General features: G+C 38.1%; 1 protein-coding gene across 2 annotated transcripts in view; it reads left to right on the forward strand.

Annotated features, from left to right (window-relative positions):
• The window catches only part of arhgef1a (Rho guanine nucleotide exchange factor (GEF) 1a), a 228,888-nt gene that overhangs the window by 13,046 nt on the left and 188,962 nt on the right, over positions 1-26,880 (forward strand). Inside the window, exons 3-4 of one of the 2 annotated variants that reach the window (XM_039767009.1) lie at positions 7,982-8,144; positions 10,564-10,675. In XM_039767009.1, the coding sequence (XP_039622943.1) occupies positions 7,982-8,144; positions 10,564-10,675 (275 nt within the window). Of the gene's footprint in view, positions 1-7,981; positions 8,145-10,563; positions 10,676-15,581; positions 15,641-26,880 lie in introns of those variants that run through there. The other variant, XM_039767028.1, reaches the window with a different exon arrangement.

Consider the following 26,880-nt stretch of genomic DNA (forward strand, 5'->3'; position numbering starts at 1 on the left):
GCACAGAGAATTTATTAATTTAGGTATGTTTACAAGCCTTAAATTTTACGCTGTTTGGCTTGCTTTCTCTCTCAGGGGTTGGGATCGATCTGTTCTTAACTCAATTCTTCTTTTTGTAAAAACTTGATTGCTTTGTATGGATTGCAATAAAATTAATAATAATAAAAAAAATTAGAATAAGCACTTATATTGGGAAAAAGGATTCTCTCCCCTTTTTTCTACTCTTAAAGTTTTACTCTGGCTGTTGGCCTTCCTCTCTTTCTCATTGGTTGGAGTTGAATTGAATTTAGTTTTGTCAAGTTTGACCTGCCTGTATGGAATGTTACTTGCTTTTAATCAATTCAATAAGATAGAAAAAGAAAATAAAATACTAAAGAATGACCAGATACCCAGACCCTTCTGTAGTAAAAGACTACTATAGTACACATTGCTGTAGTATTTTCCTATATGCAGGATTGTAACTCAAGGATATTGAAGGGGGCTTTAATGTGAGTGTGTATAGCTTGTGATATTTTTTTTCTCTCCCTGTGATTCCTGACATCCACAGACCCTCTCCCCTTTTTCCTGTGACTGCTTTTTGTCTTGTTCTTGATGATGGCAGAGTTACCACAGAGGTTAGTTAGTCAGTCATTTTCTAAATCGCTTTGTCCAGAACAGGGTTGTAAGGGGTTCTGGAGCCTATTGCAGCTAGCATACGATGCAAGGCAGGGACAAATCCTGGACAAAGTGCCAGTCCATCACAGGAAGAACACATACACAGACGCAGGCCAAACACACACCTAACCTGCAAGTTTTTAATCTGTGGGTGGAAACTGGAGCACCCGGAGGAAACCCATACAGACACAGGGAGAACATGCAGACTCCACACAGTACTGACCCGGGATGCAAAACCATGTCTTCTTACTACGAGACAGCAGCGCTGCCACTGTGCTACCATGCTGCCCCACAGAGGATATTGCCGATATCAAGTAGATCCAACATTCTGCTTTCAAATCCAGTGCGCTCTGTGTGGTGTTTGCTTATTCTCCTTTTGCCTGCATGAGTTTTGGCGCAGGTTGTGTGCTAAATTCTCTGCTCTGACCAACTGTACTGCCTATCCTACCTTTGCTCCAACTGTATAAATTATGTATGTAAAATGTTATACTTTGGATTCTTTCTTTAGAAAAATCTATTGGAATAGTGTTAGGATTGTGCTTTCTAAAATAAATATTGCTTATTTGTTTGCCCCAGGGGTCTGGTTAAGATTTCTGTGTGCACAGTGTGTATGCACACCTATGTGGTATAATACAGGCTGGTGGGAATGAGGAAATCTGCAGTCTTTAGATGCAGAGATGCTGCTTGGCTGCCAGGGGGCACCCTGTTACTTGGTCTATGCAAATGTATTGTTTCTTTGAGGTTATAATAGGTTTTCCAGTTAAGAAAGTAGAGATTTGTGTCATGAGTGCAGTTTAGTCACATTTATTTGACAGTGACAGGCTTAAATTGTAAAGCAGACATCAAAGATAGAAAATATATTACCCCCGGATGTATACACAAAGACTGCTCTGACATTTAAGGGAAGCCTGGAATTTAGCTGTAGATTAGAATACGTTGGGTTGATGCTTGATTTCTGTTGATGATGAATATAAATTAATTTTCATTTCATTATTCTGTCTGAATATTTTTGCTTCTTGCTACATCTACCGTAGGTATGTATTGTTTATAGGGAAGGTCTTGTGATGTCGTCAAAATTTGACCAGATGGTGGATATCTGCCTGTCTGTATGTATGTTTGTGTCAGGATTTAAGTCTGTGGAAGGATAACTCAAAAACTGGTTCATATTTTTCAAATTAAACTTGTCACTGTTATTACTATTATAAGAGACGCTTATTGATTTTGAGCAAATTTGTTCCAAATTATTTTGCAATAAAAATAAATACATATGCCGCAGGTATAATACTGTATATTTAGAGAAAGAGCTGTAGGGAGGTCAAAATCAGTTTCATTCAAGGAAAGTCATATGCTGGACATCAGGTATCCTATTTTATATTATATATAAAGCTGTATTATAGCTTTAAAATGATTATATTATTCATAATGGATCATATAAATCCCTCCAGCTAGAGTTATGCACTTGATACTGTACATGAAGTGAAGCATATTGCAAGAATTTAATGCACACCTGAGGAGTGGGATGCTACTTAAACCCCAAGGGTCCAGCCAAAGCATCCCCCCCACCAAGGGACTCATTAAATCTGAATTTTTTTTTGTTATTTTCCATCTTTGCCAGTGGTGAATTTTTAAAACCCTGGAGACAGGTTTGCCGTGTGTTTGGGCTTGTGATCAGTTTCTCTGGGATTACGTAGCAAGTGAAGTACACATTCAATTTCCTCTTTACTGTTTCCATTTACAGTATGAAAAGAAAAATCTGTCACTTCCTCCTAAAGCTATAAAAAATCCCCTCATGTTACAAAAAAATATTTTACTACCGTGCCGATTTGTGGAAAAGAGATATTAAAGGAAAGGTAGATTTTGGTGAAGGCCAAATGAGTTTCACTTCAGCATTAACATGTTGCCTCTGCACAGTTGTCAGGAGGTTGTTTTAAACGAGTAAAAAAAAGGAAGTCCTCTTAATAAAAGGTCATTAACATTTGTGATATGGAAACCAACAGTATATATATCAGACAAATAATTATTGAGTCAAATTCAAAAAAAGCCACAGTGTAGAAACCAAAATCTAAACAAAGTTTGAAAAGGGAGATATTTAAATGACATATTACTAGTCTACAGTTTCGGCCAAGCATTATGACTGTGTTTGTAACTTGCTAATTGTACTCTTAAGCTGTGCATTATTTGGCAATTATTTTTAAAGGAAATATAAGGTACTTCTAACCGTGCATCTTTTATTGTGTAAAAAATAATACTGCTTAACCACAGCAAAGAGAATAACACATCTACTGGTTGCAAAGCTCAGTGTGTGAAAGTTTGTTTTTCTTGGTGCAGGATCCATTTAGTGCATTTCACCAACAGATCTGCTGATGCAAAATGACTGACTTTGGGAAATTAACTCTTTAAAAGCAATTGTCTCAAAACCAGCTGCTACAGATTTTAAAGTGTCGCAATCAGCATGTCATTGCAACCTCAGTGGAACAATTTAGTAAGTGTGTGGCCTAAAACAATGAATCAACTCAGGAAGTGTTAAAAGGTTCTGCAGGCATATGTAGCTACACACATTATTGTCCCACCATGTACTGGGGTCGCAGACCGCAAATGGGACTTTTCCATTTCCCTCGTTTCTCTGTGTAAATAATTTTATTGTGGTGCACTTCAGTCTCCATTTTGGCATATTCTAAAAGCATAATGAATTCTTATTAACAGTTGTGCTCTCAATATTTCTAAAAGCAATACATATACTGTAAGGGTGTCAAAGCACTGAAAATATACAGAATGTAAACTTCCTTATTTTAGTGTGGAGCCTTGGGTTGCTGCAACATACCCCAACAACCCTAACCCTAACCTGGCACTGGATGCTAATCTGTTGCAAGGCACTCTGATACTTAAACTTACACCAGACCAATTAGAATCACTGGCCAGCCTAAGCTGTTTTCTGTAGGACATGAAAGGAGACCAGAATATTCAGAACACCCCAGACACTCAAAGAACTGCAGGCACCCTATAGATTATGGAGAGTAAGGCATTTAACCCCCAAATTGTGGAGCTTGGTGCCACCAGGGGAAGTGCTGGAAGGGTGACTGGTGTGGAGGTGCATCTGGGCTGGGACTTTAAAGGACTTCCTCCACACCGACCAGGTGAGCTAGTAGATGGGACTGAAGAGGTGGGAAGAACTCCTTTAGTACATAGGACGAGAATGTAGAGGTCTAAGAAATATAAGGCAGGTGAAAATTGGAGTGTATTGTGTGCTTAGTGGTCCCTGACCAAAATATCGCCTTAAGAGGCAACAAGTTTATTGTTTAATACTTTGTGTTCTCTCTGAGTTTAATGCATCACCTGTATTGCTATTTAGATAATAAAGTCTTGATCCAGGCATTGATATTAGCATCAAGGTTGTTTTTCTCCATGTCTGTCTTTCTCATCCTATATACATTAATCCATCCATCCATCCATTTTCTAACCCACTGAATCCGAATACAGGGTCACAGGGGTCTGCTGGAGCCAATCCCAGCAACGCAGGAACCAATCCTGGGCAGGGTGCCAACCCACCGCAGGACACACACAAACACACACACACACCAGGGCCAATTTAGAATCGCCAATCCACGTAACCTGCATGTCTTTGGATTGTGGGAAGAAACCCACGCAGACACGGGAGAACATACAAACTCCACGCAGGGAGGACCCGGGAAGCAAACCCGGGTCTCCTAACTGCGAGGCAGCAGTGCTACCACTACGCCACCGTGCCGCCCTATATACATTAAGGTAATTTTTTTTTGGTGATTATAAACAAGACCCATATGAATGTAGAGTGTAGTAATGCCCTGTCTAGGGCCACCTTCCACTTTGTACCAAGTTCTTTTAGGATAGGTAATGACTTTCTGTGACACTGAACTGCAGAAGCGAGATAAAAAAATTGGATGGGTGGTTAGATAAAACACTGCTTGCAGTATTGTGCAAAAATATGTTTTTCACCAGTTTTGAATTGAAGGTGCTTTTATATTATGAGACCTCTGTCAGAGGTGACTGCTTTATCCTCCAGTGTGGCATTGTGTTAGATACTGTATGGGTGGCAGCCAATGCAATATGTCTTTAGTTTTGTTGCTTTTTGTTAAGTAGGAAAATTCATTTTAGTTTATTTTTGTATAACTTTCTTCACAAATGTTGAAGTGCATCATTGTTAAAATAAAATTCAAAAAACCATGCAGTGCGTACATGCATACATTTAAATCTTTATATATAATACGCTACCGTGGCTGTCCGTTTGTCTGTCCAGGATTTTAAATCACCTGTAGCTCACAAACCATTTGACCTATTGACCTGAAATTTGGTACACATATACTACGTGACGTCTACTATCCGCTTTTGGGATGATGATTTTTATTACCCTTTAATCTTTAGCTTATTTTATTGTAGAATCAACTCTCGGCAGCGGCCAGCAGGGTGGCCGTGTGGCACATGCGTACAGGCGCTGTTCTCATCCTTACCACCTTTGCCGTCACTTCGCCCTACCTCTTCATATCTTAAATCATTCTTGAGGCAGATTGAAGATTTAAGTGCCAGCTTAAGTGAAAAATTAAGGAAAACGTACTAAGTAATTGCAACACAAACACTGACTTAATCCGTTTCAACACAAAAAGATGCCAACCGAAGAAGAGAAGAAGCAGGCCGCTAGGGTGGAGAAAAGAAGAGCTGCTCAGGAAGCAGCAAGCACATCAACCTCTGAGCAAACGAAAAATAAATGTACAGAGAAAGAGGATGAAAACTATGAATGCTCAAGGCAAGTGTGGTGCAGTGCACTGTTACTGGTAATATATAATATATGTGTGTGTAGCCATTTTTGTTTAGCGTTTTACAGCTCCTAATAGTGACAGTCTAGGTAAAAACACTGGAAAGTACAGTAATCTAATCAAACATGGTACCCTATGATCAGGGATCCTAAAAATGTCACAGTGTAAGAGTTTCAGACCAAAGCACCATTAAGTGAGGCTCAACAATACATATTAGGCTTAAGCTTATCTTACAATAGTGAACTAAAATCTTTATTGATTAAGTCCTGTTCCAGTGCCTTAATGATTCTAGTGGGGTATCTATGGGATTCAGTCTTCTTGTTAGCGCTCAGTAATGAAGATGGGAATGTCAATACTTTTCTGTCCATTGTTGAGGTATTTAAGCCTTTGATGTTTTAAATGACTGTCAAAATAATAGTATATGTACACACAGGGTTAAAATAAAAAATATTGATTGCTTTAAATTGTTTTAGCTATTCTAAGGTTTATGTGTTCCCAGTCACTGCATATGTCAGTATAGAACCTAAAGATTTTAGGGCTGTTTAGTTATAACATCACTGTAGAATTAGTTGCTATTGTTTTCGATTTAGAGCATTCAGAAAAAGTGTGTGTGTGTGTTGTTGTGGGTCGCATTATTGGGGCAGGGCAGGAACCAGGAACCAGGCATGCATGGTCGTTTAGTCCATCTTAGTGCTTACTCAAGCATATGCACTACCTGCACTCAGTCATACTATGCCAGTGTAGAGTTGCTGTTTATCATGTACTGTACATCTTTGGCAGATGGGAAGAATGCAGGAGTACCTGGAACAAAAACTATTGTGCCCATATAAAAAATAGATTTTCTAAGATACTTTGTTGTTGAATTATTAGCATGAAGAAGTGTTTTGTAAAGTGTGTGTGAACTTTAAAGTTGTTCTAGTGTTGATACAAAGGATTCTAAGTTCATTTGGACAGTTCAAGGATACTTAATCATTACATATTGTCCAGGAGAAGGCAGTTTAATTAACACACAGATCATGATAGTGCAATGACCTGCTGCCTCATAGTTTAGGGACTTGAGTTCAATTCCTAGTCTGATTGCTTTGGTTGTAGACTCATTGATGTTTGCTTAATTGCTGAATCTTAATTGATCAATATGGGGTATATGAACGTGTTCTGCAGTTCATGGGAACCATACCGAAGGTTGTGCCTTGTGGTTCATGGTTTTAGGGTAGACTTTTTTTCCCCACCAATACCCTGAATTGGGGAAAACAGACATGATTCTAAATGGGTGAATAGATGTAAATGATTCCTCGTCATGTATGGCACAATTTTCTTCTAGAACCCAGGATGTCCTTGCAGTCTGCAATCAACCCGCTTATGTCTGTCACCAGCAGCACATTATGAAATTGTGTTATTACTATTAAAAATAACAAAATGGGCATTATTGATGGTCACACATAAGTTGAAAAAAGATAGAGAGGCATTTTCCCATGGGTGCCTGTCCACTGGCTTAAAGATTACAGAAATGATGTAGAATTATTAAGAGTATTTCTCTCACATCTTGGACACTAAATGTCCACTGCTGTACTTGAGTGACCAAAGTGCAGATAATCCTTACACTTTAATTGTCACAATGACCTGCTGAGCAAATTGTTTAATAGCATGTCTTTCAAGGAAATGAGAAAGGCAAAGTCCTTTTTGGTGTCTGGGGAACACGATACACTTTGCGACTTCAGTGTCTTTTGGCTAAAGTAAAAAGAAAATGAAATGGGCAGCATGTGATGTGTAGAACACTTGCAGCATGTGCAAGTGTGTGCATGTGGTTCTTTCTCCTGGGGCTCTGCTCACTCAGTTTAATTAGTTAATAAGGGAATAGAGCAAGTAGCACAGAGGCCCAAAGCTTCTAAGTAAAGATGAAGCAGTATTAGTGACAGAGAGAAGAGGAGGCATCCCATGAGACAGACAGACCTTCCACACAGAGCAGTTTAGTGGTAGAAAAACATCCCCTGGTTATAACGCGTCATATACAGGCAACCTGAAGCCACTCCTTCTGTACTTGTGATGAGTGCAGTCACACTCTCAAAGTGAAAGAAAAGCCACTAGTAACAAAGCAGCTGCAGAGTACATATTATTTCTGTTTGGGGAACTTGTTCTGAGTCGTCTGTAATAAATGACTGACTGCTTTGCCTCGTGGTGTGGTATCCAGAACTAAGGTGAGGGACCGCCGCAAGCAAGTGAAATTTGGAAAGAAGGAATACATGCTAAGTCAGCAAATAAAAGTTTGGCTTTATCATGATTAAACACACTTCAAAGTGCACAAGGCTTCAGAAGATCAGGATGTTAGAATGTGAGCACAAGCTCAGTTGGATTGTTGAACTTGAGTGCAAGTGGATCTCCTGGCGCAAGCTGGCAACTGGATTTTTATTGTATCTACCCACTGACGTGTACCTTACTGTCCATTCCTTTGTTATTGGATAACAACAAATTCAACAACAACTTGAAGACTGGCAAAATAGACAAGGGGCTTATTCTTCTTTTCTTTTTCTTTATGTTTTTAGTGTGAGTTTAGAAAGGCTTGGTCCTGAAGAGATGAAGATGATAAAGGCAGGTCGTGACCCTCGCAGGACACCAATAATCGACAGCAGTGAGATGTTAGAGTCACTGCTGTCACTGTCTGAAGAGGAAGTGGGATCAGAGAGTGCAGACTTTCTGGTTATGGAGGTGAGTTCCCAGCTGATCGCTTTACTGATGTCGCCGACTACAACAGTGTTTACTGTGTGCTGTAAATGGAATCTTTTGCTCAGTCATCAATAATTACTTTGCAGAAAGAACCCCTAGAAATTGACTTTCTTTTCACAATATACATAAATGTTAACACTTTATTTTATTTGTGAGCATAGCATCAATGGCACTACTGCAGAAGAGTGACAGCCTCATACTTGCCCATCTGGCTTTGTTCTTTCCTAAGTCTCCAATTTGGATTAGGTCTTCCTTATGGTGTTTAGGACATGGGGGGGGGGAATCAGAAAGACACCTTCCCATAAGCAGCTTGGAGCCATGGCTGTAGCTCCTACACTAGAGAACAAGTGGCAATGAGTCCACAATACTTGAAGCTCTTTCTTGACTTTAAAGGTGGTGACATCACCATTGTGAGCCATGTCTTTCTGAATCTGTCACTTTAACCTCATACATAAATTTCTGTTTTCTTCATTAGGGAATCTTTGATTAGTATTCTTTGTTTTGGATGCTGTGTCCAAACATTTCATTTTTTTTAATATATAATTGGTGGCTATGTGATTGATATCTTTTGCCCTTACTGCACTTGTCTTTGTAGCTGGGATTGAGCAGTTACTGTTGGTCCTCCAGTAACTTTACTTCACACCTCCTGGCGTAAAACTATTCCTGTCCAAAAGGGCATTAGACTTAAGGGACTGTTATGGTGCAGTGGACAGTGATGTCATTTACTCAGCCTCAAGAAGCCAGTTAGACTGATTGGACATCGAGTCAATGGCACTGTTGATTGGGAGTGTCAGAATTTGACCCCAGGTTGTTTGGGCTAGCTTCAAAATCCATACCCATGATATTTTAACATACTGAGAATTAGGTGGCATGATAACCCACTGGTTAGTGCTGCAGCCTTACAGATTCAGCGTCCTGTACACCAAACCTGGACCTGTCAGTCTCTGTGTAGGTCTACACATTCTCTCCATGTGTCCACTTAGGTTTTCATTGTTTATATTCTACTTTTCCCACCGCATCCAAAAGGCTTGGTTGTTAGCTTAACTGGAAACTCCAATATAAAAGTGTGTTTGTGTGTGTGTCTATGCATGAATGGAATCTGAAATGAACTGGCTTCCACTTGCTGGTTTTTACCTTGTGTCCTGTGCTGCCAGGATAAACTTTGGCTCCCTCTGACCATGAACATTAACAAGTTTTAGAATGTTATATTTATATAACTAAAGCTGTTATTACAGATGGTTATTCATCCCTGGTGTGGTTATGTTTCTTTATATGATGGTCAACCAATCAATCAATCAACATTTATTTATATAGCACATATTCATACAAAAAATGTAGCTCAAAGTGCTTTACAAAATGAATAGAAAAATAGAAGACACAATAAAAAATAAACATAAGTCAACATTAATTAACATAGAATAAGTAAGATCCGATGGCCAGGGTGGACAGAAAAAACAAAAAAAAAACTCCAAAAGCTGGAGAAAAAAAATAACGGACACGTATGATGTAAATCACAGGAATGGGGACAAAATAAGTGCCCAAGCATTCACTTTTTCTCTTTGGGTAATGGAAAATTGAAGAAAAGAAAAACTGCTATTTTTGCTGGACAAGCCACGCTTGTTGACTCTCTAAAGAAATATTATTCAGTGATGATAGCATTGAGACTCTGGCTCCTTACATCCTTTTTAGACAGGCTGTCATGCTGTCATATTGTTTGGACCCAGGGTGCATCCTTGTGACCCGTGGCCAGACATTCGTTGCACGGGTGGTTTCTGCCTTGTGCTTATTGATTTTAGGACAAACAGCAGCTCCTTCTGACTTTGATCAATGCTTAATCAAGTTAAGGTTCATTTTGTGTTCAGTGTGGCAGAGTTTATCCTGGCAGTAGGTTCAGTACAATAAACAGCACTGTCTTCCACTGGGCCATGATTTGTACATTCAGTCTCTGCTTTAGATATATTTACTCCTAGCAAACATGAACCAGGATTAACGTGGGTCTAGCTAAGAAAACATTTGTTTCATATGTCTCACGTGATCATAAGCTAAGAGATGAACAGGAAACTTGGATTTCAGTATATGACATTTCTTATTGAGGTCATATTGATCTTCTGAAAGTGGCTGGTAATCAGAGAGACAAATTCACTTTTTTGATTATGATGTCACCTGGGACTTCTATTGTGGATTGTGAAAGGTGTACAATGCTGTCCTACTGCTGCCTACCACTGCTGTTTTACTTGGCCCTGTCTTTGCTTAGACTCCAAAAGAAGAGAAGCAAAACCTTTTTCTGGGAGATTCATGTATTACTATAATATGATATTTTGGAAGATCTCCTCATCACTGTTTTCAATAGTACTTGACTGGCTCTGCACCCACCTCTACTAAACCTATATTTCTTTCGTAGGATCGTGTGAGGCATCCACCATCCTACAGCAGCTTGCCTGCAGCAGTCCATGTCTCTCTGACCAAGTCAGTCTCCATGTCAGGAATTGAGCAGACGTACTTGGATGCGGAAGGTAAGTCAAATGTTGGGAAAGAAAAATGGTTCTCATATGAGCAAACACAAATTTACAAATTGACAAAATAAAAAACTTTGCCTTGAGCCTATAAAATAATAATCACTTTACATATACCCAGATTAAATAATGAAATTACAGACGTTTGGACAATTACACACCACCCATGAAAGTAAAGCTTTCATTTGCTATAATAATAACAGGTCCCAAATACCTTCCTTCAGCCGCTATTGCTGCCAGATTTCATATCCATTGGTCCCATGTTTGTTTTTAAGGGACAATACTACCAAGCATTCAGTTTAAATAGTGCGTCCTGTCATAACATCTTCTTACAGAAGCATTAACTGAAATTGAAGGGAAAGCTAAATATATAGTGTGGCTCTATGTAAGAAAGTGGTAGTGCAGTTGTAGGAAAAAAAATATAAGATAAAAAGTAAAACTCTAAGGCTTTTAAGATTTTTATTTCTCATATGCATATATTAAATGCCTATGTGTGTGTATAATATTCCTGGCTTGATTTTTGCAATCTGAAGACATGAATGGTTAGTCTTGGTCACCATCGTAGTAAGTACAGTACCAGAAATTTAAGAGAGTTAAAGCGGCATTCTGGCATTAAACATAATGGCATATTACAGTATTGAATATAACAAAACCTCAAAATTGTATAAGTCGTACAGGTAATCGAAGGATAAATGTGCATGTTAAAAGTGATCTGATATTTTGACTTAACAAAGAACAACTGTATTGTGAAATATGACCTATAGGTGCACAGAATACCCTCCAGCAGTCTCCATTACACGTGCAGTATCTTTAGTGGATTTGCTTAAAACCCTCCAGTTTCTATACCATCCATCCATTACTAGACTATTTATCCTGGAGAGTATTATGATCTTGGTAGACCAACTTTCTTTTTTATGGCAATGGATTTGAGCTCCTCAGATGGCTCAAGGCTGGCTGTGAGGTGTAATGCCAGCAGCAGTACCAATGAGGCATTTTAGATTTTCTTCCATTGGGAAATATTTGTTATGCCTTCAGTAAACTGAACCCACTGGGTTAAAGCACTTCATAGGAGAATGGAGGCTCTATAATTGACATTATTTTTTTTTATTTGCAAGTTGTATGAAAGAAAACTTGGAAAACTAATTTCTAAATTATGAGCACATATGCTTATATTTATTTCGCAAAAAATCTGTATAGCAAAACATGTGAGTCAATGCAATGAAGGCTACACAACTGCTTCCTCCTGTCATTCCTCCATAAAGTCTGGATACCGTTTTCTGTGTGGGTGAGTGGATCTTGAAATAAGCTTAAATTCACAACTAGAAAAAAAACTGAAAGTGGTGATTTTTACTTTAGTTTGTATTCATTTTTTCTGTTTGGTTTTTATTAATGCTCACTTTCACGCCTTCCGCCCCCTAACAATTACCCAGCTTTTTGCCTGTAGCAGCCTCAGAAGTTTCTGTTTTAAGCTAGACTGTTTCTTGAGGTTCCAAAGATACCCACTTAGAAACTGGAAAATAATCTGTGAGCACATTTGCATCCATTACCCCTCAGTTAAACTTTTATGAAAATGACACACAAATTACACAGGTCTTTCATCTTCAAATGTGGTACAGTGACTGGATACTGGGCTTTCAAGCACACAGCTGCCACTTCAGTTCCTGCCTCTTTCTCCCTGTGTGGCTATAAATATAAGTCCCTTTATTATACTGTGCCCCGATTTTATATATATAAAAAAAATTCCCAGCGCATTGTACAAAGCAGCAACTACATCTTTGACAGGATGCCATACCGTCACAGTGCAATCTCAATTACATGCAACTAATTCAGAGGCAGCAGTTCACCTAAAATGCATATTTTTTGGCATAGGGAAAGAAACGGGATTGTCTGGAAAAAAGCCACATGGCTGTAGTGAGAACATACAAACTCTACACGGCTATTACTGGACCAAATATCAAATCCAGGGCTTTGGAGTGGTATGGCTGCAGCATTAAAGACTATACAGATGATTGGTTTTACTTTTATTTTTATCCTAGCTTGTAAAATTGCAGTGAGCTAACCAAAACAGTAGTGGGGCAGATTATGATTGTGGCATATTTTAGCTTAATGCTAAGCAAAATGAGATATCTTTATAAAGCACAATTCTATGTCTGTCTAATGGTCACCTGCCAAAATGTTGTGCTTCTGTTTTTTTTGTCTTGAACATGATGTAATTTTGCTGCTAGATGCTGAAGCTACACTACTGTATGGCCTAGAGGCTAAGGCATTGGACTTGGGGTTGCCTGTTCATCCCCTACTCCAGCTCACTGTGTTAATTCTGAAAGAGTCAGTTATCCTGTTTGAATATAAATGGTAATAATTGTGCATTTGCCTTGTAAGTGTACACTGCTTTGCAGTGGTACTCAGTTGTTAAAAGGTGAATTAATTTGTCAAACCTGCTTAATCTAGTTCAGGGAAATGGGGAGCAATATTAGGGCATCAAGCAAAGGCAATTGTCTAATATATAATATAACATATATATCTAACCTTTGTAGGAGTCATCATTTAATCTTTCTTTCTTCTTCTTTTGGCTGCTCTTCTTAGGTGTCGCCGCAGCAGATCATCTTTTTCCATATCTTTCTGTTCTCTGCATCTTGTTCTGTTACACCCACCACATGCATGTCTTCTCTCACCACATCCATAAACCTCCACTTAGTTCTTCCTCTTGTCCTCCTGCATGGCAGCTCTATCCCTAGCATCCTTCTCCCAATATACTCAGCATCTCTCCTCCAAACCAACACAATCTCAGCTCTCTGACTTTGTCTCCCAACTGTCCAACCTGCGTGGCCTCTGTAATGTACTCAGCTCTGTCTCTGTCTTTGTGCCAATGCCACCATCCATTTAGACCAGTGGTTCTCAACCTGTGGGCGAGCCCCCCTGGGGGGGGCATGAAAATGTGAAAAAATTAAAACAAGAATCAAAAATATGAAAAGAAATCTGTTGAAACCAAAACAAATTAACTTAAACTACATTCTGATACTAGAACAATAAATATAGAGTTAGGTAAATGTTGATAAAAGTTAAGTAGGTACAATAAAATATGCATCTACATTTCAAAAAAATGTTATGAAAACTCGGGTCGCAAATACTTAAAGGTTGAGAAACGCTGATTTAGACCTTCCCTTTCACTCTTGCTGGTACCCATCTGTCACAAATCACTCCTGATACTCTCTCTAGAGTATATCTCCACCTCTCCAGGGTCTCCTCAACCTGCTCCCTACTATTGCTACAGATCACAATGTCATCAGCAAACATCATAGTACACAGGGTCTCCTGTTTAATCTCATCTGTCAACCTCTCTAGGCACTCTGTGATATGCTTTCTCTACGTTTATTGTATAGTGCCTTTCACATTAGCATCAGCTTCCATAAAAGTGCTACTAGGTTTATCAGCTTCAAGTTACATGTCTGTAAATGTAAGCCTCAATATTTGATCACATTTGATTTAGAAGCTCCATTAAGTAATGAATGATGTCCCTAAAATATAAGCTGTCTTTGTTTCATACTTCATTTAGAAGGTAGTTTCCACCTGAGGTTATATCAAGGTGAGGATGGCATTGTGTTTTTTAAATCTTTTTGTCACTTTCTTTGTGCTGTTTGTATTTTTTTTTGCTGTGCCGACGTGGACTGTACTTCAGATCAGCCTGGTCTTCTGTCTTTTACATGTATCACAAACACTTCCATAGATAGGCAAATGGTATTATTAGAGGCCATAGCCATCTTGCACAGTCGTTTTCCCCTTCCACCATTCTGGAAAGTCATGTCAGACTATTTGCACTGGCACCACTGTACAATAACAGGTTTTAGACTTTTCATGAGACAGCCATTGATAATCATACTCACAACTTCATTTAATTGACTTTGCTCATATATTATTTTGATGTGGTCTAATGTGTTTGCTGATGTATTCATTGTCTAGAGTTGGATTTATTTATTTGTCTAACCTACCATTCACCTGCCAATATTCTTTAAGAGACATGCAAGTAAGAATCTCCTTGTACTTAAACTTACATTTCAACATGTAATAGTAATATTTTAGTCTCCCTCCATTACTCTGAAGATATGCAGCTTAGGTTCATTGTTGACTTTATAGTGGCTGGAGTGAATCTGTACTCTTAGGTGGACTGACACCCTGTCCAGGGTTGGTTCTTTTCTTGGTGGGACTGATGTGACACCATATTGGAATACAGAGATTTGCTAAATGAATGAATAAATGAATGTTATGGTTATGAGTGCAATGGGTGACAACCACTCTCTTTTGTGAATCTTCCTATACTGTAGGTTCCAGTAGGATAGGCTGTCTTTGACTATTGTACCTTTGGACTTTATCTAGAAATCTCCACGTAATATCAGTTTATATTTGCTTCTTGTACTTTGAAAACTTAAATATATAGGTTTCAATATGGCAATTACAAGCTGACAATTGTAAACTGTAGTCAATTAAAAATAGTTCATTAAATAATTTTTTCACTTTGTAACTCCTTCGTTTTTCATTGCATAAAATTTACAATCGGTCGCTGTAGCTGGCTTTCAGTGTTTCAGAAACCTCTGTTTCACATATTTCTGATGTTCTTTGTTTTGTGTTATTGGGCCTATAGCCATCTGTTCCCTTCAGTCTGATTAATGCAAGCATTTCTGTTAAGCTGTAGATCAAATCATTGGAGATTTAAACACCCCCCCGCCATACCCTACCCACCAGGAGATTAAACAAGTCTAGTACAAGGGTAAGGCCTGTTAGTTTCAATTTCTTAATCATTATTTCCTCTGCAGGCACATTGTTTAAGGCAGTAAGGCAGGTTTTTTGTAAGACAGGAAAGTGTGTGCTGTGCATGAGCTGTGCTGGCAGTGTGGCTGTGAGGGTTTCAGTCTGTGCAGAAGAGCACTGAGGAGACGATACCCTGGGCAGAGCCGTGGGCAAGCCACACAGGTATGTACTGCATTACACAGTCAGGCTGGCCATATGAAAGATGTCAAGTCTGCCCTTCACGACTTCTTGTGTGTGTTTGGGTTTTTTTTTTTTGTGCTGTTTGTCAAGGTACTAATATTTCAGCCTGAGAGATATGATGCTGGTCATTAGAATGTGTGAACTTTTCACATTGAATCTCGGCAGGGGGTTCTGTTTAATGAACAAGTGCTGTTTTACCGTTTATTCGTTTAGAATTTGAGTTGCTACAAACTGTTTTTATAAGTTAATATTTACCTTCAGTGAAGCAGAAATGTACATTTTCTCTACCTCTCTACCTCCTGGCTAGTTTACTTCTTCTGAGATAAAAAAAAAATGTCAGATTGTAGCAGAGTGAGAATCCATTTTATCTGTTTATGAATAAAGGGAAAATAAATTCAGTAAGAAAGCAAAAAATGTTTAAAACAATTTGAATTGTAAAACAATCAGAATGCTGTCTGTCTGTGGAATGCACTAGCAGGCTGATAGAGTTGGGATTCCTGTTTTAGGCAGAAGGTTACTGAAAACCTCTTAGAAAACAAATTTGACTGTCCAAATGAAAGTTTTGAGATTGGAAACATACTGACGTGCAAATCCTCATGCATGCAGTTGAGATTTTCATCTTGCAAGGCTGAATGATTTCCCCTGAATCTCTTTACCGAGAATGTGAGGGCAGTTCTGCATGTTTGTGCCTGTCTGCTCTGTTTCCATTTAATGAGGAACAAAAATCTGCACCAAGTGTGCTGGTTTGAATTAAATGTCAAGTCTTTTTGAAAAACATTATGACAAAGCAGTCATTTATATTTGTGAATTTTTGATTTGAATTTAGCTGATCTTAGGGTGTCTACTATAAATCCGGAAGTAAGACTTTTTATCAGGCTGGTTTCTTTAATTTAAATTAAATTGAAATTGTTGATGTTAAAATGCTTTTTAGCTTTTCGTCAGTGCAAGACTTCCATCGCCCAGCTTTGCCTTCTTGAGTCATTACAGTGCTTCTCATTGAATGGCTTATTTGTATCCATTTCTCAACTTGCAGAATGGGAGTAGATTGGAGATTTTCCTTCATCTTTTTTTTGGAGCAGTAAACTTTCAACAGGTCCCTTGTGCTCCCTGATAGACATTTAAACTTTTCTGGCTTGATGATCCACTTTTATTGCTGTTTACCACTTAGTCCATTTATAAGGTTGTGGGTTTTTCAGTGTGCATCCGTTTCACCCAGTAAACAGATTACAAGATAATTGAGACATAGTATGTGAAGTATCTCTGTTCTTCTCTGAACATTAAATTAGTATTATATAAGTTAAACTCTCAATTCTAGGAACACGTTGACCATTCCTAGCCCAGTCTCTGTTGCACTTCTTGCATATTCTGTCAGTATTCTTGTTGGGTTTCTCTAGAAAGTCTCATTTTCTTTGTTATAATTTGGTTAATTAGTGACTCAGAATTTATCCTGTAGTAGTGAGTTTAAGTGAGCCCTGTGAAGGATTGGTATCCTGTTTAGGGCTGAATTTCGCCCTGTGTCCAGCTATCCAGACACCAGTAAAGGAAACGAAGCAAGCTCAGAAAAATAAACGAAAAATATTTTGAATGCTTCAGCTGATTACGTATTTCTACAATGAATTAAATTCTGAAATTGTGCATCTCAAATATAAAAAAGAAAGTTGTGTTTTGATCTACATTTTGAACAATAAAGCCTCTCAAACAGACTGTTCTCATTTAATATCTGTGAAAATTCTAAGGATGGGGACTTCATTTTATATCAGTGTGGCAATGGTGCTTGGCATCCATCAAGTGTTAGGTTAATTCAAATAATATGATAGGAACTCTGAGACTGGGCAAGGATGTAGCTAAAGTTTGAATGGGGTGCAGCTAAAGTACTTGGCATTTGCAGAGAGAGTGATCCATGGTGAGGTATATTGACTAGTTGGTGCACTCTGAACAGGGTGGGGGTTAATAGAGCAGAGCAGGGCTACGGAAATCCACTTCCTCTGTTTTGTTCTCAGCTTAGCTCTGCGGCTTCTGCTGTTGCAGCTTAATTAAGTATGGCCATAGGATCTTTATAGATGTAACAGTGACAGGTAAGGTCTACACAAAGCTCTTCGTAGAGATGATAGTATAGTCCTGGACACCCCAAGCTCTATATAGACAAAGGGGTTCAAGTAGGACCAATGTGATGTACAGTATATAAGCAGAGAATTTTTAGGTAGAACCATGCAGCTATATATTCGTGAAAGAAAGTGTTCATTTAGGGTTAAAAGCTTCTATTTAAACAAAACCCGGTTTTGGTGAAGGTGAGGACATGAAGATTTAGGTTGACTAAGTGGGTTATAATATGGATACAATAATTTTTATAGACTGAGTTAGTAAGGATGCAAGGCTCTAGATATGGGCAAGTAAGTAAAAGCTGAAATACATTTACAATGAAAGTGTTTCACTTTCTGACACTCAGCAAGTCATATAAACTTTACTAATCTTATTGTTCCAAGTATGTCTAATCCTTGAGCCATCACAACTTACAAGTTTAGTATTTACAGATTTTGTTTTTTGTGGGAGCACAGTCAAAGACTTACTTAAGGTTACATATCAGCTTGCAGGCGGAAAGTGAACTGGCACACTTAGGCTTTTAAGTCCAAAATACAGGATGCTGGATTCATGAGTCAATAGTATTACCCAATGCCCCATCAATCTCCCATACATTAATGGGTATTCTTTGAAATATGAGTGGGGAAATAGTTTTTCAGGCCATACATAAGGATCATACGAAGCAAAATGAAAATTTACCTGTGCCCTTGTTTGCAATCACAGACATATTGATTTCTTTCTGTTGTAAATGTGTCTTGTCACACAGATTGATTAGTTTTTTGAACATTGTCCCATCTTGATTCCTTTCTATTTCTTCTTGTTTGCAAGGCTGCTAACATCAATGAAAGTATAATGATGACAACTGGTTGTCTCTGCCACAATTGAAGAAACATGTGCTTTTTAATTTATGCATTTATAACAGCTCAGAAATTAAATACAACAATAGCAGATTTAATAATAGTTAAATAGAGATTCAGCAATCCTTCCATTTTTCTGAAACTTTTCTTCTGTCTTGGTTTGGAAGAAAAGAAGGTTGGGAACATGCACTGATAACGCATTGCCGCACCCACCAGACGACAAACCAACTGGTTTGCACCTTTAAAATTTTAGAAGGATCCTGAATGGTTGCAGAATGTTGCTGAGGAATGCCTATGCCCACAAGGTTAAAGACATCTCAAATTAAAAGAAACCAGCAAGGTCCAGTTCATACAAAGCAGTTGTTCTTATAGTACGGTATAAAAAAAAGGGTCTTGAAACTTGCACATACAGAAACGACACTGTGATCTAATAAAAAATAACTTTAAATTAAAGTATGAATTGGTATCTGGTCAAATAGATTTTTTGTTTGTCACGAGACCCTACAGTCACTCCATGCTCTCAATGCATTTAACACACACAGATATCTGGCGTCACGTAGCCTCCTTAGCATTATGTTTACCCTTAGAAAACTGAAGCAAAAGAGTTTAATTTTTTTCAGTGCCAAAAAATGTTACTATATGTGACAAAAACATGTAAATACCAAAAAGTCCACACTAGCAAAGGTATGTGTCCACTGCTGAATTGATGCAGATTTAGTATACATGCTTCGTGTAATGTTTTGAAGCAGTCACCATTGGCACTGTTCCAGCAGATGTTCGAAGAATTCTTCTTGTAATATTTTCTCTGTTGCTTGTTTATGAGAGGGTGGAACGTCAGTGCCTGACCTGCACGATCAACACCGCCTTGTTGTGTTACTATAGCCTACCACAGCGCACAGAATAGTGCCATCCAAATTTCCCGGGACAAGAACAATGATTGGTTGCTGCATTGTGAACAGTGGTGAGGAGGCAGACGCCTTTCTTGTCCTCCATTTGATAGCAAGCATTTTGCTTTTTTCCCCACACAACTACTGTACCATGCTGCAGCTTGACTCATTCACGTGACCGGAGTCACCAGGCATTTCATACAGTTACATATGCATCGGTTTTCCTCTAAACTAAAATCTCAGGCAGTTCAGGTGAGGTACAGTATCTCCATTGTTATCCAGTAATCTTGGTCAAGCAAAGGGTCCACCAGTGACAGCAAAGATGATAAAGCAATGCTGTACTGACTGTACTTGCCATCCCACTTGGTTCCTCCACCGGTGTAAAGTATCGAGTTCCAGGTGTATCCAGAGTTTGCTTTGCACAGCATGTAGAACTTGATACTGAGTAATATCTGTTTTGATGCAATGTAGTGTACCCACAACACCCTTTCCTTGTAATCCATGTGCCTTTGATCAGTTCGTATGGTTTTGGTGAAAGGTGATGGGTATCATCATAGTTATTGTTATTAGTGAAATGCAGGTATTTCATAAGTGAAAAATGACACTCAAAATTTCGCTGAAAATGGGTGTAAGCAATAAACTGTGTGTGGACCAATACCATGTCTTGACCAGTTTACCCACTATTGCCTGCAGTATCAGGAGACTGAAAAACACACAGCAGCGACAGGCGCAGCAACTGTGCCAAGCAAATTCTTTGCTGTGATTTTTCTGACACTGTTAAACGTATCGGTTCAATTTAGCAACTGCTTTCTCTTCCAGGCTAGCACTGAAAATTGTAAATAGTCTAGGTAATTATGATTAAAAGACATCTTTAGACTGGGATTACCTATAAATGGGCAACGAGAAAGTGCAGGATTTTCAACAGCAGTAGTATGAAGCTGACACCAGACTGTCCGTTTCAACGTTTGATGACCAACGCACATCTCCATCTCTTTTGTGCAATTCATGCAATGTTTCAGTTTCAGTCAGTCATTTTCTAACCTGCTTCATCTTGAACAGGGTCACTGGGGGTGCTGGAGCCTATCACAGTTAGCATTGGGTGAAAGGCAGGAACAAACCTTGGACAGGGTGGCAGTCCATTGCAGGGCGAACATACTGTACATACACACATCTTCTACAGACTAGGGCCAATTTAGCATAGGCAGTTTACCTAACCTGCCTGTCTTTTAACTGTCTGAGGCAACCCACACAGACACAGGGAGAACATGCAAACTCCATGCAGGGAGGACCCTGGACCACAAACCCAGGTGTCATTACTGTGAGGCAGCAGCACTACCACTGTGCCACCTTGCCACCTGTTGTTCTAAATCTAGTTTTATGGCTTTTCATTTGCCACTGTGCTCCAACTATCAATAACAAAAAATGTAATCAAATGTTGTAAGTCGTTTTGAATAAAGTTACCAGCCAAATAATAAGTAATAGTAATGCATCCATAGCTACTGTGACATACTGTACATTTGAGAAGACATGGGTCACCATTCTTGTACCTCACTTCAGAAATCCTTAGTGAAGGCCTCAGAGAATTTAGATCAAAAGTAAATGGGGTACAAAATATTTTAAACTTTAATGTGTACATGCTTTACAGATAGCATCTTCTATTTTTATGGCATGTGAAACCTAATATTTTTATGGCATGTGAAACCTAAAGTCTTTAAATCATAAAGGTTTTCCACATGAACAGCAACACCAGTGTCATGTGATGTTTATTTAGGTATAATAATTTATAAGGATAGTGTGATTAACCAATTGAAAAAAAATTTACATTGTCATAAAGTATCTTTAATTAACAAATTTAAACATTCTAACTTTTACTCACAGCTGTATAGTTGTAGTTCTGTACTGTGGCAAAGGCACTATATAGGCGTTGACCCAACACAGACTGACAACGGAGTCGCAGGTAAAAATAAATGAAGAGATTTATTTTTCTTCAGCTGTGGGGCACGTCTTCCCCGTGTCCCACAGGCCCTACACAGTCCCCAAAACACACAAAAGAAAAAACACCACAACACACTCTTCTTCTTCTTCTTCTTCTTCTTCTTCTTCTTCTTCTTCTTCCTCCTCCTCCTCCTCCTCCTCCTCCTCCTTCCAGTCAACTTTGTCGTCCTCCTCCCGACTCTGGCGCCTGGAGTGGTGGCTGCTGGCTTCTTATATAGCCCACCCAGAAGTGCTTCAGGTGATAATTAACCTAGTTCAGGCTGCACTTGCGGGTGTGGCTGCTTTCCAGCCCACACAGGCTTGTTAAGCCATGCTGCTCCCCCTGGCGGTGGCCATGGAGCCCAACAGGAATGAGCTCCAGTGTAACATAATTGTGGCTGTACGACACAATACAAAGGAAGGTTAAACTACCATATCAAGCATTATATGAAAAATACTTGAACACACTCATTTCCAGATTTTCCAAATTCCTATATAAAAATTATAGACAATATTATTGATGGCCCATAAACAAGCTTCATATGTTCATAGTGGATTAAGACAAACTAAGCAAACATGCTGTAAATAACATGTACGTAAGTTATTGAAAGAAATAGTAACCCCTCAGTACAGGCCACCGGAAAAGATACAGAAAATGAAAGTAACAAAACAAAGGGTATTGGGCTACACTTTAGTTGTTGGGATTTTCTCTTCTTGTTTTGCATTTGTCAATACTGTAATAATCATTTAGTTTTTGTTAAACATGTGTCCAGTTGCAAGAATAATTATTACTGTTTTGAGTATTTTCAGCAGAATTCGTTATATTGATTCAATAAGGAATTAAATATTAAATTCAAAGGCCGATATTCAAAAATTTAATTTTTCTTGTGCACTTAGAATATAAAACAGTAAATAGTGAATTATTTAAAGTAATGAACAACTTGGTCATGAAAGGTTAGCGCTGCTGCTTCACATTCCTGGGTTTGAATCTCATCCCTGTCTCTTTTTTATGGAGCTTGCATGAATATGTACTGTAATTACATGTACGGTGTGTACAGTATATGTAATATTTTATTCATTACATTAATTTCCTTGAATAATTCTTGCTATCTTAAAATAAGCGGTCACCCACTCAGACTATCTATGAAGAATCCCATTTAATTGTTGGTCTTATGTATACTGTGGTTTAATGGATAGGTATTCTACTTCATGATTCCTCATAGCCTGGGTCTGAATATTTGCCAGGTCACTATTCTTCTGGATTCTCCCAATGTCTGCTATTGGGGCTTTCTTTCTAGTACTCCAGTTTTTTTCTCGCTTTATAGAAATTTACATGTATGTTATGTACATTGGTGAGAGTGGTTGTGTGTGTACACATTTCATTGTACATGAGTACACATGATGATAAACTTGACATATGCAAATATCACTATGTAAATTATGATAAATTAAGTCTATTCATTTAGTAAACTAGGGGGCTCTGCCCCCTGCTCGCTTTGCTCACCTGCCCCCGGGTTTGTTTAACTGGATATTATGGAAGAAAGGCGCAGAGGAAGACAGGAGTGCAATTACAATTTAAAGAGATTGTTATTTTCACAGGAATTGGTACCTATGTATGGAGGAATATTTCGGACAAAATGAAATAAATAAATAAATGCGTAAATAAATAAAAGTACTGTGAAATGTGAGCATAAATAAATAAATGTGTCATGAAATGACAGCCTTAATAAATAAATATGTCATGAAATGAGAGCATAAATAAATAAATGTGTCACGAAATATGTTTTTCGTTGCTTATTTATTTCATTTTGTCTGTAACATTCCTGCAAACCGTCATGAAATACGGCTTGAAATAAAACTGTCACTTTCACTTGTCAAAGTTGAGAGGGTGGGCTCTAACACGCCCTCTAGTTACTGATTGGTGAATCGATAGCACAAGAATTAATTAGAAAAATGCTTACTACTGCCGATGAAATGGATTCTGCCGAAGATATTACGTATTTCAGAGAGAGAATTGAAGATTTATCGGAAGAAATTACAATGTTGGCGGCCCTTTTAGACTCCGATATAGATGAAACTGTTTTTGAAATTATCGAAGAACAGGTGGAACAGACTCTACTACACTGCAGTTCAGGTGATGCAGTACCCTGCTCTGGACGTCCATCCTTTGACATTCCAGCTGAGTCAATAGAACACCTTCTGTTATGCGGTTTAAAAGTACGACAGATTGCAGATCTGTATGATGTATCAGAGAAGACGATCACAAGACGAATGAGCCAGTTTGATATACGGTAAGCTGCAACGGCTGTATTAGTTTAGGTACTTTGACATGGAATGCCCAAAGCAGCTCCACCTAATATTTTGAACTGAACAACTTTACCACTGATCAGAGCTGTACAGTTGTTTGAAAAAGTAACTGCGAATATGCAACTGACTTTCTACTCGTAAAACAAGGGTCAAATACTCAGTTCTAAAAGGGCCGCCAACATTGTAATTTCTTCCGATAAATCTTCAATTCTCTCTCTGAAATACGTAATATCTTCGGCAGAATCCATTTAATCGGCAGTAGTAAGCATTTTTCTAATTAATTCTTGTGCTATCGATTCACCAATCAGTAACTAGAGGGCGTGTTAGAGCCCACCCTCTCAACTTTGATGAGTGAAACTGACAGTTTTATTTCAAGCCGTATTTAATGACGGTTTGCAGGAATGTTACGGACAAAATGAAATAAATAAATAAGCAACGAAAAACATATTTCGTGACACATTTATTTATTTATGCTCTCATTTCATGACATATTTATTTATTAAGGCTGTCATTTCATGACACATTTATTTATTTATGCTCACATTTCACAGTACTTTTATTTATTTACGCATTTATTTATTTCATTTTGTCCGAAATATTCCTCCATACCTATGCATTATTTTTACTTTTACTTTAAAACTTTGGTAAAAACAATATTTGGAATTAACTTTTCATCAATATTGCATTGAATTTTGATTCCGTGATTGGACTTACATCGTGACAACGCAACGTATAACTGCCTGTGAGTGAATATCGTTTCTTTCTCTCTAATAAATAAAATGACTTTCTCAAATGTTTGTCCATGCTCCTTCTTCTTTGCTTTGTCGTTGACGTGTCATCTAGAACGTATAAAATTATTGTCCTGATAAAATTTATAAGAGCTGAGAGTGTAGGAAGTGTGTCTGAGAAAAGAATTCACACAACTGAGGTTAGATGATTGTGGTCTTGTTTGAAAATAGTTGTAAGTAAGGTGTAACTTGAAAGAATCTCATGTTAAAAGTCTCCATCTCACGGGACTTCATACCGCAACAACATTTTTGGAATCTTTTAATTCTCGCTGGCAACACGAATTTGACAATCTACAAGTCTCCGACTTAAAGTTTAAATCCCAACTATATATTCGATCTCTTTTCACTGTTCTGTTATTTCACCGAGTAATAATTTCCGTTTGTTCGCGCTTATGCGATCTTTCTTATCCTTTTTATTGAGACTTTTGAATTTTCTTACTTCCATTATCTCTAACTGCTGTGCATGTGTACTGCAGCAACATTTTTGAATTCTTTACGACGATCTACTTTGTCATCTACTCTTTGTCCTTTATTTCCGGCCATGGCCGTGGTTACATCTCTTTCTCGCGGGATGTATAACACTGCTCGTGTTGTGAAAGCGGGGGCTGAATGCACACTGAGGTGATGCAGTCGGATCAGCTACTAGCAAGCTGCATGTTCTGCTTGTTGCACTGCGCATAAATCATTTTAAACCCTGTACAGCAGCTGTCCTTTGGTCAATGTGTCTTCCGAAAAGATGACGTCTCGACTCCCTCCCAAGATTTTTTTTTTATAATAGAAAGGCTAGTTTAATTCCAATCTTTATATGGGCTGCAGGAAAATGGAAACCGTGTCAGCAGCAACAAGCCCAAGGCAGATACCAGTGCATGATGAGCCACTAGTCCATTGAAGGACATACTTACTTGCCCATACGGGACCAATTTTGCGTCTCTTGCTAATGAAATATTAATGCCTTTAGAATGTGTTTACATTTAAATGTTTCAAATGAAAGCTTACAACTCTTTAAGCATATTTAAAATGAAACAAAACATGAAAATACAAGATTTACTTAACCCCAGATTATTTTTTTAAACGCATTTCTCTTTAATCATACATTTTATATAGGAAGGAGAAATGACACTAACAAACACATAAGTGAATACATCTGCTTTCAGAGTGGGAGGAATTTTGGCTTCTCTAAAATAAAAGTGCTAGGAATTGTGTAAACTATGGGCACAGTGACAATTTCTTACATTTCATTTGAAACATACTAGTTAATTTTATTATTTGTTAAGTGAAGCTAGTCACAAATCCAAAATAAGACATAGCTTTCATAACATGTATCTGTGACTTTTGAACAAACATACCTTGCTGAGCCCCCACTGTCACAGCTGGAGAGTAGGAAGACCTGGAAGGGTGTACGCTAATGTGTTGATGTTCTTTGCTTGGTCTAAAGCAGGGATTCCCAAGCTATTTTGGGCAAGAGACCCCTTTTCCAAAATGAACTGATACCTCAGACCCCCATAGCCAAATTACTTTAAAAATCCTATCTCTAGTTTTTTTCCTATTGATACAAAATACTTACCAATTTAAAAGCTTTGCGGTTGGTTAAGTGAGTAAACTTGACAAATTTTCTCATCAAAATTTAACAAAATAAATAGACATAAAATTCAGTAAATATCAAGTGTAATTAATAATTATTAATATAAATTACGTAAAAATACTTAAGTAGGTAATTATTTTTTGAAAAAAAAAAACCATTTAAATCGCAAAGTAAAGATAAAAAAATAAAAAATTCAGTGTGATGGATGAACCTGGTGACGTTCTACCAATCTAGCTAAATCTGGTTCAGTATTGGTGAGTTGCAGCCTTAAATCTCAGCGTTCGTTGATTTTCAAACAGTTTCTTTGTTTTGTCAAAATGTTTGTAACCACACTGAAGCCTTTTTCGACTAGGTATGATGATGGAAAAGTGATAAGGTATTTTTCAGCAATGTTCCACAATGCAGGATACTGTGTTTCAATGTTGCGCTTCAACCAGAACTTCTGATAGCCTTGGTTGAACTTCTGCTTAAGCTCCTCGTCTGTGCTAATGGTGATCAACTCTTCTTGCATTATCACATTGGCTTCTTCCATGGCCCTGATATTGTATGGATTTATTATCCATTGAGGAATTTGTAAATTTAAGAGATCCTCAAACCTCTTAGTAAAATCCTTGTGTAATGCGTCCAAGTGAGTGACATATGATAAAATAACATCGTCTTGAAGCATTTCTGGTAATTTTGAGAAATGCGGAAACTGTGAATATTCTTTTCTGCCTAAATTTTGTTTATAAAGGATAAGTTTACCCAC

This window comes from Polypterus senegalus, chromosome 1, assembly GCF_016835505.1.
Source record: "Polypterus senegalus isolate Bchr_013 chromosome 1, ASM1683550v1, whole genome shotgun sequence".
NCBI classification, from domain to species: domain Eukaryota; kingdom Metazoa; phylum Chordata; class Cladistia; order Polypteriformes; family Polypteridae; genus Polypterus; species Polypterus senegalus.